A 14,354-nucleotide genomic window follows, 5' to 3' on the forward strand; every position below is an offset into this window, starting at 1 on the left:
AGTCTAGGTGACAAACTGAACAACTGATCACTTATTCTTAAAACACTTCATGCGCACATGCACATGCATACAGGCACTCCTGCATTGTTTTACTGCATTATACTGAAGGGGAATGATGTGAGAGCAGCATTAGTCCACATTAGTTCCCTGTGGTTCCCATTGGAGTTAGTGGCATTTCACTCATTAATGCAGCAGTCCACCTTCACTCCCAGTCACCAAGTAACACACTTAAATCACACAAAATGAAAACAAGCCAATCACAACATGTGGGGACCATCTCTACATGCCACTAGTTGATTTCAGCAGCACAGTGGAGCTACGGACAACATTAAGTGAGGTAGGTTAGTAAGTGTTATGTAGTTCTCAATGCCCAATCAGATTAATGAAGCAGATTTCATCCAAACACAAACACTGATTGGCCAGACTTACTCTCTACAGAGAGTTCCAGAGGTGGGAGCAGCATGAGGGAGAGAGAGACATCTGTTAGCATCGTCACAAAGCATGTACTCAGTGTCAGAGAGTACACTCAGCATCTTCAATTTTTTCAAACACATTTGAGCAACAACCAATTTTACTTTCTCCCTGACATGGGAGAAACTTGAGTGTAAGTGCAAAAAGGCTAAAAAGAAACACTGAAAAATATGGGAGATAAGAAGGAAGGAGTACGAAAAGGAGTAGTGTGAGATAGGCAGATGGAGATCACTGGTGAGATGCAGTACCTTGAAGGAGGCTGAGCTTATACCGGATTCTGCCGTGCCGTACACCCTGCCGGAGTCTCGCTGAAATTCATCAAATCGTCAAAACGTCAAACGAGGGGGAGGGGGAGGAGCTCACACAGCTTACGACATGTGTGAGAAAACGGAGCACTCAAGACGGTGGAACAGAAGTGGCAGTGTTAGAGAGGCCGAATCGCAGCTTGTTAGTCAGAGGAGAGAGCGGGCAGCCCAAATATGTACGAGTGTGTGTGTTCGTGTGTGCTTTTGAGTGTGGGAGCGGTCAGTGTTGTTGCCTCAGACTGCAGGTAGAGGAGGGGAAAAGAGAAGGGAGAGCCAGCGGGTGTGAAGAGTGCAGCCAGCGGTTTGGCTGCTCAACAGTGACAGAACAATCCCACAGGACGGCGGCGAGCGTGATGGCACACTCATTCAGGTGTGGCATGCCGTTAGAAAACAGTCCAATGCACGCGTTCCATGCCCGTGTTTATGTCTGAGTGTGAGTAAATTTGAGGAAACATTTTGACCTGTTTATCCCGTCTTTATCACTAAATTCATTAGAAAGATGTGACAGCTAAAGTGTGTGTGTGCTTTTTAAAGCGGTGTAACACTTTCTGTGTTTGGCAGAATCCGGTACAGTCAAGGATGATGGGATAAACAAAGTATTTGAAAAAGTAAAATTAAAGCAGGTGAATTATGAATCTTGTGCCACGGTACTGCAAATGAATGCAGTGCGTCTTTGTGCGAGGGTTTATGCTGCATGCATCCATACCTTACTGTGAGGGTCAGCAAACATCCTGGTGAAAATTTCACAGAGCCTCTTCAACTCAACCCGACTACAGACAAAACAGCAGCAGTTAGTTGGAAATCATCTATGACTTTATTAACTGCAAACACGCCTGAGTGACCTGACACTGACCTCAGGGTGCGCTGGTTTTTAAGCAAAGCCTGAAGGCCCAGTAGACCCTCCTTCCTCTCAGACCAGTTGGCACTGGCACAACGATTGAGCACCTGGAGGAAAGAATAAGATGGAATACATGCACGTAATAAATATTCAGCTTAATATTGAAGTAACACGTTTTTAATGGCTTTTCAGATTTAAGCACAGGAGACATGAGTATATAAACCTCACTGATCATATTCACTCACTGATTCTGGGTAGTAATATCTTCACTACAAAATTCTAGTGCTCAAAATGAACTGGAGCGGGAAAGGTACTGTGACCCTAACAGATCTGTATATAGACTATAAAGACGGTCTGCATAATTTCCAAAGTTTTTAACTAAATACAAGCTTCCAAATTCTCACTTTTTCATTATCTCAAATTGCACACTATGTTAAGGAAAAGTTTTCATAAACAGAATAGAAACCGTTTCAGGTAAACACCCTCTTTAAGAGCGCTTGGTACTCTCTACAAAGGTCAAATTTATTTATATATCACATTTAAAACAGCAGAGTTGACCAAAGTGCTGTGCATGAAAAATCCTAACAACAAATATCAAAGTTACTTCATTGTTTACACACTCCTGTGTCTTCAGCTTTTATACAGGAAGCCAAGGACCAGAACACAGAATTGTCAGCACAGTTTTGGGAAGAATCTTTGCCCCTTAATCACAACTGTCAACACAAATTAAAGACTGATTTAGGTGATGCACAGGTTGCATTACTCTAAAACCAAATGGAACCGCATCTTTCCATTAACATGTTTTCAGTGTGCGCTGTTTGGTTGACACATAAGGTCGGTATGGCCTGACCCTTATGTCAACGTTTTAGTGGCTTTCTGCAGCCTTATCCAGAAGCATCAAGCATAACAGTAATTTCTAGATTGATGGATGCTCCTTAGAAAACCTTGAGGTTCCACCTGACATTCAAATTGCTCTGCAAACTTTAACTTTAAAAGAGCGCCTTAAAGATACTGTTCCCTTCTGTGAAACTTCAAACCCATCTAAATTTAACTTAAGTCATTTAATTTTTTTCTAAGGCCCTAGGTTTTAGGGTCAGGCCATACCGACCTTAGGGCAGCAGCAGTATCTATTTCCTGCTGCTGTTGTTTACCTCAGCTACATCTTCTGTTTGTCTCATGTAGGTGGGGATGGCCCCTCCGTTTCTGGAGCTATAGGATCTCTCTGAACAGGCGCTGGATGCATCGCTGTTGGCATCGTCGTCAGAGTACATGCCGTAATTCTCATACCGTCGCCGTGCTGGCTTCTTCTGCAGGGGAACAGAAAGGGCATGACATTACAATGAAAACAAAAACCAACAAGCAGGACATTAAGAAAGCATGCACTAGCACATCTTGATAGAACACAAACCAAGCACACACACACCCACACACAGGTAAGAGGTAGGAAAAGAAGCTGACCTTGGATCTCATGTCTCCCAACAGCTGACAGCGTTAAACAGAGGTAGAATCAGGGTTTAGTTAACAAACAGACACACAGTGTAGGAGCTAGTGGCAGGATACTGGAACGTGCACTGTTTGTAGCCGGGATGTTCCTGGTGACTAATTTCTTAGACTAGTGTAACCGACGAGTCTAAAACTAAGAAAGACTCAGATATTACGTTAAATTTGAAAACTGTTTAATGGACAATGTAAAAAAACTCTATAAACAAAGGCATTTAAAACCATTAATGACATTTTTCAATAATGGATCATGTCACTTAACCTGGTGTGACCTTTCATCATGCATTAAGAACACTGCACGTTATACTTCAAATAGAACGTGAAAAACAAACAGTAAATAAATAGTGTTAACAAAAAGATCAGGCCTAGCATAACAGATTTATGCTGTTTCTCAACAACAATGCTCCATCTGGTGGCAGATGACTGCATAACATTTAGGACAATAATTTACGGCACTGGGCATCAATTAAAATGTCAAACAATTAGATTAAACGGCTAGTAAGTCTAGTACCGACTAGTCACAACGGCTATGATTAGTTAGTTGTGCACAATGCTGTGTTAGAATTTGAGTTTCCATACCAGTGCATCTGCGAGAGCCTCTTCTACATCTGAACCAGTGTTCAGGACCCTCATAGCGCTGACTGAAGAAGAGAGACGGCTTGACTGACTGATTCCAAAACCTGATCCTGCAGACAGAGAGAGGAAGGATGGACAGAAAGATAGCAGAATAAATACATTAGCAAAACTTCAGATTAAAACAAGTTTGCACACACTCAGCACTCGTCCACAAATGATGTCATTCTCCTGATCATCCATTCGCTAACGTTCACACAACTCACACACGCGTGGCACTTTCCCACGAGACAACCCTGTAAGTTGATGCGATGACGCGTTAGGTGACATTGCAGATGGCACTTGGGGGTAAAAAAAAAAAAAAAAAGCATGATTGACATAAAACGCAGGAGAGCATGTTGACGTCCCTGTGGAGGAGGGACGCAGCTAAATAAAGAAGACAAAGAGACACTGATAAAACCAGCAGAATGGTTATAAACTGGCAACTGAACGGGCGGAAACATGCGATTCCACTGGAGAGCCCGACATCCTGGAGCAGAACGTAAAAAAACAAAACAAATCAAAAATCAACTGATGGACGACGAAAGAAACGGGCTGGTAAAATGTGGGAGATGATGAACTGCAACTAAAAGAGAACAAAAAAAGAAAACGCAGAGAGAAAATCAAGTCAAGTGGTTGGGTGGGTGAGGGACGGAGAAAGATGTACTCAGCCTTCACCTGCAGCCCCAAAAGCATCAGGTGTGTGAAGAGCTCCGGTGGAGCGAGAGTAGCTCCGCGTTGCTGCAACCAAGATTAAAACACACACACACACACACATACAAACACACACAGAGTTTAGGATTGACAACCAAGACCACACAAACTCACACTTATCGAGTAGTGCATGAGAATAGAAAGAAAGACTGAAAAACATAAAGGTGTTATTTCTCTACTTTCCTGACGCATGTGTGTTTGAGACTTTTTTTTTTTCCAGATACTGGATTCAATTTTAATCTAAAAATCAAAGAGCTAAGAGTAAAGCTTCAATACAGTCAGACTCTTTTCTCGGATATCCTACTAATTCCTCTCGGGTATCTGTCTGCTGCTGCTACTCACCAAGAGGTGTGAAGGAGCGTACGGGGCTGGTGTCCCGGCTGCTCTCTCTGCTGGCCTCTCTGCTGCAGCCCTGACTCATACTGGGCCGCGGGATACGACTGCCCCGAGCTAACGCCACCCAGGTAACAACCACGGAGTGCAGACAGAAAAGAAAACGGAAAAAGGAAAAGGGGAGAAAAAGTACACATAAAGAAAGACATGAGCAGTGACAAAGAAGTCAAAGAGGAAGGCACGTACATAAAGACATAAATAAGACAGAATAAGAACAGGTGACAAACTGACAAAAACAAGAAAAATGTGAGCACAGGTTGTTTTTTTTCCCCTCTGATGTTTAAGAAACCATCTTAGAGGTGTGAGCGCATATCTATCAGCTAATCTACTGGTATTATTTACTGGTATCACACCCTCAAGAGTCTAAAATCTTCTGTTTCCTTTAACAGAATAAAAAACTAAATCTTAACACTGAAACTAACAAATCATTCACGTTTTAAAGACAAATTTGGGTTTTCTATCAGAGTTTATGACTTACATGTAAACAAATAATTGAAATTTCTGCACATTTAGTTTCTTCTATTCATCTAATAGTTCTTATTAACTGATTTTCACCTTCAGAGATGTCTGATACACACAGGTGCTCAATGTGTCTCTTTTTCTCACACACAAAGACAAACGGACAGAAAAAGTGATTGAGAAAGAGATGCAGCAATCAAGCAGGTGGCTGAGGGAAAGGGCTGTGTTTCATTCAGCAGCACTGCAACTTCGCTGTTCATTGCGCCGTTCATCAGCTTCAGCATCCAGCTAGCAAATCAGAATTAATCACGGGCTACTAACGGTCTACCGAGCAGAGATGAAGCGTCGCTGATCCTGTGTGAAGCTTTCTTCAACCAGCCACTAAAACAGGTTAGTAAGGAGAGGGGGAAGGTATGACTTGTAATCCGTGAACATGTGCTGATCACAGGCACCCATCACCATAACAACACAGCCAAGACAGACAAGTTAGAACGATGGAATCTATGAAGCTGAGGCAGCAACTGATGATGGGAGAGACTGACTGTGACGGCAGCCGTGATCGAGGGATTTTTTTTTTTTTAAATCATGGATAGAAATGGTGTAAGGAGATGGAGGTTAAAGTGAGGATGAGAATAGGCACATTGAGGTGGTTTGATGGGTAGCACAAGGGTCCAGTCGAGGTCGAAGCCTTACCTCCTCTGCTTGCTCCGTTGTAGATGGAACTAATGCTAGAAGGAGCTACGAGACAGAAGCAACAAGGACAGAGAAAAAGGAGAGGAGCAGAGGAAGAAAAGGAGGACAGGGAGCAGGAGGGAAAAAGGCAAGTTTAGATCCACGTTTACAGGGAAACACAGAGACTGGTCATCTGAGTTTGATGGCACAAAATATCACCCAACACTTGAGCAGTTTCTAAAGCAGGCACAGCTAATTTATAGAAAGACAGTATTAGTTCAAAGCACGTTCATGCACTCACCCACAGACAGGCGGGTGGGTGAGGAGTCTCTGGAGCAGCCCTGGCTGCGGGGGATGCGGCTGCGTCTGTGTCCATCCCCGGTGGATCCAGCCAGCACCCTGTGAGCCCCGGTGCTCATGGTGCTCAGGGTCGTGCTCGTCAGCACGCGACCAGGGGAGCCGCTCCGACTACCAGCTTCAGAGAGACATAGATTAACATAGATTATCCGTGGTGCATGGGACATTTATCAAAAAAAGCTGTAGTGACACCACCCCTCTATAACGTGACAACTTCATTAAAACAAAAAAGAAAAGAAAAAAAAGAAGTGATCAGTTTCTTATACCAACAACTGGCAAAGGTAGTTGGTAGTTTTTGAAGCACATGTTGGCATTTTATGTATATCAAAAATACACATCACTAGGGAAGGATTGCTGGGGCCAGCAGAGCTACGGTGAGTTCAAATTCTTTCAAATTCATTAAAAAAGGGCAACTCGTAGGTAACTGTCATTACTGGATTGTAATTTTGAATTTGGATTGAATTTAAATTGAATAACAGTCTCAATTTCTCTTCCAAAGGCATCCGATCTCCCAAAGCTAAGGCCACAGTGTGTTTCTTTCTACAGTGGGTCATTTTGCTATAAACTAGAAGACAAACAGTCCAGCAGAAGAAGCTCTGCAGTGCTGGAAATGTGAAAACAGATGCTTGGGAAACAAGCTCCCGTGCTCAAGACTTGAAACCGACCTTAAAGAGGACCTATTATGCTCATGTCCAGCTGTGCAATGTTTTGTTTTTAAATTCTGAATTGTGTGGCTTTGGTGCTGCCTTCAGTTCATCCCCTGTTGGAATCAAGCAGTTTTATTTGCTTCAACTTTATTCTGACTGGCTGCCCCTCACAAACAAAAGGTTTGACCACCAGCTTAGATGTCATAGAGATCCAAAAGGAGTTGGAAAAAAAATTCTGAAGCTCAGTATTTGGAGCAGCCTAAAGCCTAAGCTTTTGGCTTACAGGAACAACTCAGAAGCTGACCTCAGTATTTCAAACTTAGGCCATGTTCGATGTGAGCACCCACCATCACAGCAGATTAGACAATGACAGAAAGCAGGAAAAGCATAACAGGTCCCTTTTAAATTGATCTCTTTAAGACTAAAAATGAGCACGCAGACCAAATTCTCTCTTCTTTCTCTCAATGAGAGACAAAAGCTAATCTAAATGCACACACACACACACACACAGAATCACATAACCTACTGAACTATGTGCTAACACCTTGTGACACATAACTAAATAAAATGGATCTAAATGACAAAACTGTGCTTAAGTTGTTTTCTGTGAAAATATGATTAATGCACAAAGAGTTTTGATATCCAGTAGCTGATAAAAGATGTTATAAGTAATGATCAACTCACGCTGTCTGACAATTTCTTAGCTTGGATTTTTTAAGTGCCGATAACCCCCAAAACCCCAAAAAACAAACAAAAAAAACCCAGACAAACTAGTGATACAATGGTGAAAGAAAGGTTACTGAAACCAAACATAAGCTACAAAACTGTGAGAATTACTAGCTTGGAATCTAATGATGTGCTTACATAGAAGAAGAAAAAAAAGAGTGACTTTCGACTTTTCATTGTGTAACACATAGAAATGCAGAAACATGAGGCTCCCAAAGCAGTGTATATCGCATGGTAACAGCATAGCCATGTTATAAGTCTGTGGCTACAAATCCCAGCATGCCTAAGCCAGAGTGGGTGAAACTCTCAGTGACCTTTCTGCGTGCACGTGAAGATAGTGAGGTTTGGGAAACAGAGGAAAGAAAGTACAGCTAAAGAGAGCAGGGTAAAAATAAGTAGCGTTGTAATCTTACCACCGACAGGGGTAGCAGACTGAGATCCTGAGCCATTAAGCCCATTGGTTGGGAAGAAAGGGGGAAAAGCAGAGGTGAGGGGGAAGGAACAGCAGATTAAATCAGATGAATTATGGGTGTTAGCGCAAAAGAAGTGTCATGGGAGTTAAAAAAATAAGAGTACGAAGGGAGAGGATCCTGGTGGTCCATACCAAGAATGAAGGCAAAGCTGAAGCACTATGTTGAAATAATTCCATTAATTAAAGAGAAAACAAGTACTGAAATGTAGCTGAAGCAAACACACACACACACTTAACCAGCCGCAGATGACAGACTTGGAAAAGCAGTGCATGTTGGGACAACTCACATAGCATATGTAAAAAACAAAAAACAAAACCTGTTTAACAATGAGGGAAAAATGGTTTAAAGTAAATATACTGAGCCATACCCTCACACACTCACGGAAAGCTTTCCAACCCTCTTAACTCCGATTTGGTCCTCAATCTAAATATCCAGATTTAACTGGTGCACTGGTTTGTGGCCCAATCACTGTCTGATTTTAAACTGGTCTCCAAGATGGCCCGAAGCAGCATATCAGCGGTTAATGTCTTGGAGAGCAGGTACACACGCAAAAAACACACACACAGCTGCCTAATGTGCTGCAATATAAGAATAGCCCAGAGGCTTGTGTCTCGTATTTTTAATAACCTGAATAAAAGCCAGAGCCAGGCTGGAGAAGCGGAAATGAACTGTTCACCACACCATCCTCAGTGATGAAACACAGCATGCAGAAGAAACACACACACACACACACACACACACGCACACGCACACGCACACGCACGCGCACGCTCTCCTGTTTACACAAAACACCCTGATCAGAATGAGAGCGGGTGGGTCACCATTCCCACTGTGATACAGAGATAGACAGGCACACTGACACACGGACAGAATACCTGGTGTGCAATCGGATTCGTCGGAACCTGAAGGCACAAAAACATTCACATGGAGCTTATCGTCACCGTGGAGGCAACAAGTTAAGAAACTCCACAAACAAAACTTGAGGAACCGCAAATACTTCTACAAGCTCGCTCTCTCATCATTTCTCCTGTTTTACCCAGACTGTTTCACTCACAGCTGGCTTTAAATTATGCTCTGTGTTTTGGCTGATGCGAGGAGGTACGTACGTTGCGACTGGGACACCATCTTGGTGCGGCTGCGTCCTCTCGAGTCCACCTGACTCGACACGGTGCTGGCAGTAGACAAAGGCTGCTTGGTACGCACACGACCTGCATGCAAGTAGAAGCACAACCATTAAAAACAACCCCCAAAACAGACCTACATTTTACACACTAATGAAACTACTCGCACACAGTTTGCAGCTGAATGAAGCCCAGAAACTAAAAAGCACTAGAGCTGATGAAAAGCCACTAATACTGAAAGTTGCTAAAGACTGGACCCTAAACTCAACATTCACATTCAGCCAGGTGCAAACACAGATGAATACAACAGGGATGCTTCAGTGGATTAGAAACCCGTCTCAGAAAAGAAATCCCTGAAAATAACCAGTTAAGTATTTGATAAGGTATTTTATTATAGACTAAAATGATTTAATGATTAAAAGGGAATTTAAGGGAATAATCCATTAATCTCCCACCAACCAATTACTTTTAGAACCCACTTTATAATAGCATTCACATGTCCAAACTCGGTGGTTAAAGGGGACCCGTCATGCTCGTTTTCAAATCCATATTCTTTTGTTTTATCTCATTTCATATTCAGTTTATACTCTTTCTGAAACAAGCTGCCTTAGCTCCACCCCTTTCAAGTTTGAAGTTACCATATTTGGGCTAACATACAGAGCCAAGAGAAGGAAAGAAAATCTGAACATTTACAGGATGCTGAAGCTTGAGTTGTTGGCTCACAGGGGTTACTTGCACATATGCTGACCCTCACTAATTCAAACTAAAACCATGTTTAAAAGAAGCATCTACCATAGTAGCAGTAAAAATAACACAGGAATATATCAGAGAGCATAATAGATCCCCTTTAAGCAAAGTCACTTTTCTTGTTTATTATTATTATAAAATCGATCAAACACATAATTGTTGGATCCAAAAAGACTAAAATCAAAATTTCCATCTAGAACATCCCGACAAATATGCACACAAACATCCACCTAACCACAGTCTTACCATTGTCTGATTTGGTTCCTATAGACAGACAAAAAAGGAGCATGTTTTAAGTATCACAGTTCACCTTTTGTGTGCAATATTCAAGCAGCACATCCTTATAGTATCCTATAAAACCTCAACAGCTGAATGATACAGTTTAATGTGAGTACAGATGGTTAGAAAATTGCCATATTTAAAATAAGATTCAGCTTTAGTAAAGCAGAAGATGATTTTAGATGTGTTAATATTTGATCTATGCTTCTGTGAACAGCGCAGTAATAGAAATGAGGTTTTGAAGTTGACAGCAGGGGGCGCTGTGGCCACACACTGTCACAACTGAGTTAACATGGACTGCATGGAGTGAGGAAAGGGAAAAGAGCAGAGAAGAAGTGGAGTGAGATGATCTTACCATCCGTTTTATCAGAGGCATCATCTTTAGTAGCAAAGAGAAAGAGGGGGAGGGGAAAAAAAAAGGAGACCAATGACAGGAAAACCCCCCAAAAATAAAATGAAATATTTTTTTTTTTACAGAAATTATACAAAGGGAAAAGGGAAAACGAATAATGTGAATAATAAATGTGAAAAGAAAGTTGAAAATAAGAAAAATAGAAAAAGATGAAATACAAGAGAAACAGGAGAAGAAAGGAGCACAGTGTGAATTAGTCACATAACATCTGTTTATCTGAGAACCGTGCAGATGTAGGGATCGACATCGAAAATGTAGAGACAAACTGACACAGAGGACAATATCCGTACAGAGAGCATGCATAGAGTATATCTACACACAAGCACACGAACAGGCAAATGAGCAGGCAGCAGGAGAGGAGAGGAGAGGAATCAGTGTAAGCGCTAAAGTGTTTGGGTCTGGACGTCCATCCTTCTGTTATGCAGATGAGTCAAGCTTTTATACACAATCACGTACTTCTTACTTCAACCTGTCAGAAACTTTAAAAAACTTCCTCTGTACTGATCTGACGAGACTCTTTATAGTCTGACTTCCAGCTGATCACATGCTGACCTACGTCTCCACTGTCTGAATAAGCATCTAACTTGACTGGCAGAGCCCTTACCCAGTGAGGAGTAGGACCCCGGGGGCAGACGGCCCGCTCCCCCGGTTTGTCCGACGTGCCGGTATTTAGCAACTGCTGCTGCGTTAACATCCACGTCGCTACGGGAACGCTGCAGGGAGGTCGATGACACCCCACCCTTTGAACCCGCAGGGACTGACAGGACAGGAGGAGCAGGAGGATCGTGTTGGAGAAAGGGTGGGAGGTGATGGGATATATATATATACACACACACACACACACACCACAAACACATGCATGCACAATACTATACAAACACAATATCGATACCATACAGAAAAAACAAAATTGGGCAGACAAGTATACGCATGTGTACGCGCACATGTGTGTTGTAAGATAAAAACATAACAGGATGTGATTGCTCATGGGAGGAGACAGGCTGATGTAAATGAGAATGAAGGGAGATGGTTTTTATAGGAGCTGATGTTTGCCTCAGAGTGTGTGTGTGTGTGTGTCTGAGCAGGAGAATATGTGTTGAAGAAGGCTTGTGCGTGTGTGTACATGTGCTCGACTCACCTCGCCCCGGTGCTGCTGACCATTTAGAAGTCAGAGGCCGACTGAAGAAAAAAAAAAAAGAAAAAAAAAAAGGGAGAAAAGTAGGTCAGTATATAACAACGCAGTGAGTAGGTCTTAATCATGATCAATATACATTTTCACTGATGTGTGGAATTGAATAAAACAGCTTTCTCAAGCATTGTTAAAACTCCAACACTAAAAACACTAAAGATTAAATGACATTGGACACAAAACAGACAAATATCCATTTTTCTCATGAAACAATTACACAAGATCTGGGTACCTCTGCAATAAAAGCTTTTTATAACTCTTTATGTTTTATTATCAAATGTTTTTGTCACATAGATATAGGGGTGTATGTCATGTATACATGGGGTAGCTGTGACTCAGAGTGACTCCGACTGTGAATGTGTGAGCGAAAGGGTGATATAAGACATGGTTGTATAAAGCATTTTGAGTAGAAAAGTGCTAATATAACAGTTTAAAAGTTTGCCTTGACTTTTAGTTAGCACTGTGCCATCGCAGATCTGAGACTATAAATAATATATTAATTTAATATCAACAGCAATCAACAAGATGTAGTACAACAGGAAACAATACAAAGAGGAAAATGACAACCTTCTAGGAACTGCTCAAATTTAACATAAGAGTGAAATGCAGTGTAGATGAATAGTTTCAGGTTGCTAGGATTGCAGAGAACAAATCATGGTCAAACAATTGTATATTTAAAGGGGGCAGAAAATAACTTTCACATCTATATTTTCACTCTTAGACGCTACTAGAGCAGCTTTGCATGATTCACTATTCAAAATAATGCTCATTTAAACATAATTTATACTGAGCTTTGGTGCAGCCCCTTAACTCATCCACTGCATGAAAGAAGGTGTTGTAGCTTCTCTCACTTCAAGCCGCCTTTGAGCAAAGCCAACAGGATCCTAAAACACACTTTTGACCCCTGCCGCGACTGAATCACCCGCCTGCCAACAGTGATGCATCACAGAAGGAGCCACTGTTTCACCAGACTTGGAAGCAGTTTTTTTCCTCAGGCTTTGAGTCTACTGAACTCATTCTCTACACATCTCCATGAAAAACAGTGACCTTGTGTTTCATTGGTTATATGAATGGGCACTCTGCTTTAATTCAGGATTAAAGACAGATAAGATAAAAATAAGTAGAGGAAAAATAAGTATGTGTGACAGATGTCAGAAAGATGTCATCTATGTATCTGACAAAGATGTGTAAGATAGGAAATCAAAGTCAAAATCACTTCTATAACCAGTGCCATCATTAAAAGAAGACTTAAAGTAAACATGCAGGACTGAAGTTATCTATGGAGGGACGGTGCAGTGCGGTCATTACTTGAGGCTCTCTTGAGATGAAGATGAGGAGCGGTCACTCTGGGGAAGTGAGGCCACGCTGCCAGAGCTCTTCAGGCAGGACTGGAGGGTCCTTTGGTATGAAGGCTCTAAGGAGTTGTAAAGAGCTTCAGTTTCTGCTGGAAAATGGTTCCTCAGACCCCAGTAAGCCCTGAAAGAGACAGAAGAGCAGATGAAAACAGAGGCAGAGATGAAGACAAAAAGAGAAATGTACGAGGGAGGATAAAAGTTGGTTTATGAAGGGGAGTGGATGGAGCAAAAGTGAAGAATCTGGGGGATTCATAAAGGAAAAAGAGGGTGGTGAGGAATTTACCACCATTTTTTTCCCCCACATAATGTGTTTTTCGGTATGTCTGTCTTACTTGCGAGCCTCCACTCTGGCCTCTGAGTCGGCATCTCGAATTCCTTTTTTGATGCTCTCAACCAGGACTGCAGTGTGTCTGAAACAATAACACAAACGGACGCACAAAGAGTGAACCAGCCAGTCTGAAACACATCTGGAAAGCACATTAATAGGAATCCGACACTGCGATGCTTTTGCATTTATGAAGTCAGTATGACCATCACAGCTTTCCTCTGAAAAACTGATGAGTGCTCACCTTTCTAGTGAGTGGGTCTGCCATTCCTGTAGCAGAAGGTCCAAGAAATCATAACAGCGCCTAAAGAAAACACAAAAAACAATGTCACATAACAACATCTCCAAATGTATTTTATGTTCAGCTGGTGCTAAGCTTCTTATTGTGGTGTTGACATGAGGGCCTTTGCTAATCTCACCTTCTCACTGCTACAGACTTGGATGTGCAGTTACTGGTTATCAGGGGGATGAGTCTAGGAACGTGGGTGTGCTGCAGAGAGGACAAGCAGCACTGAGCAAAAGTACACCGCAAAAGTACTGATTTAATTACGTGTTTATAAAACTCACCCGTATGATGATTCGGATAGCAGAGACACCAGAGGTGGCCATGACTTTGGCACAGTTGGGAATGAGGTTAAACAGGACGGGAACGATGGCTTCCGCTCCGTGGTCAAATTTATTCCCCAGCACTGATGAGAGGTGGCTGTAAGGAGACACCGGAGAACGCTCAGATGATGAAACCAAACACGAGCCTTCAAG

General features: G+C 42.2%; 1 protein-coding gene across 33 annotated transcripts in view; it reads right to left on the reverse strand.

Moving 5' to 3' along the window:
* clasp2 (cytoplasmic linker associated protein 2) overlaps positions 1-14,354 on the reverse strand; it is a 63,004-nt gene that overhangs the window by 11,442 nt on the left and 37,208 nt on the right. For 5 of the 33 annotated variants that reach the window (XM_005932988.3, XM_042225207.1, XM_005933006.3 and 2 more), the window contains 23 exons: positions 14,163-14,298; positions 14,015-14,085; positions 13,840-13,899; positions 13,603-13,680; positions 13,224-13,391; positions 11,865-11,905; positions 11,331-11,483; positions 10,670-10,693; positions 10,282-10,299; positions 9,274-9,375; positions 9,043-9,069; positions 8,108-8,134; positions 6,266-6,439; positions 5,986-6,030; positions 4,783-4,890; positions 4,405-4,467; positions 3,694-3,800; positions 3,073-3,096; positions 2,766-2,921; positions 1,630-1,721; positions 1,483-1,546; positions 720-779; positions 430-432 (listed from right to left, as the gene is read on the reverse strand). In XM_005932988.3, coding sequence (XP_005933050.1) covers positions 430-432; positions 720-779; positions 1,483-1,546; positions 1,630-1,721; positions 2,766-2,921; positions 3,073-3,096; positions 3,694-3,800; positions 4,405-4,467; positions 4,783-4,890; positions 5,986-6,030; positions 6,266-6,439; positions 8,108-8,134; positions 9,043-9,069; positions 9,274-9,375; positions 10,282-10,299; positions 10,670-10,693; positions 11,331-11,483; positions 11,865-11,905; positions 13,224-13,391; positions 13,603-13,680; positions 13,840-13,899; positions 14,015-14,085; positions 14,163-14,298 — 1,801 coding nt within the window. The remainder of the gene's footprint in view (positions 1-429; positions 433-719; positions 780-1,482; positions 1,547-1,629; positions 1,722-2,765; positions 2,922-3,072; positions 3,097-3,693; positions 3,801-4,404; positions 4,468-4,782; positions 4,891-5,985; positions 6,031-6,265; positions 6,440-8,107; positions 8,135-9,042; positions 9,070-9,273; positions 9,376-10,281; positions 10,300-10,669; positions 10,694-11,330; positions 11,484-11,864; positions 11,906-13,223; positions 13,392-13,602; positions 13,681-13,839; positions 13,900-14,014; positions 14,086-14,162; positions 14,299-14,354) is intronic. The other 28 variants (XM_005932991.3, XM_005932989.3, XM_005932992.3 and 25 more) reach the window with 28 other exon arrangements.

Source organism: Haplochromis burtoni, unplaced genomic scaffold (genome assembly GCF_018398535.1).
Source record: "Haplochromis burtoni strain Fernald_Lab_line unplaced genomic scaffold, NCSU_Asbu1 Contig_163, whole genome shotgun sequence".
NCBI lineage: Eukaryota > Metazoa > Chordata > Actinopteri > Cichliformes > Cichlidae > Haplochromis > Haplochromis burtoni.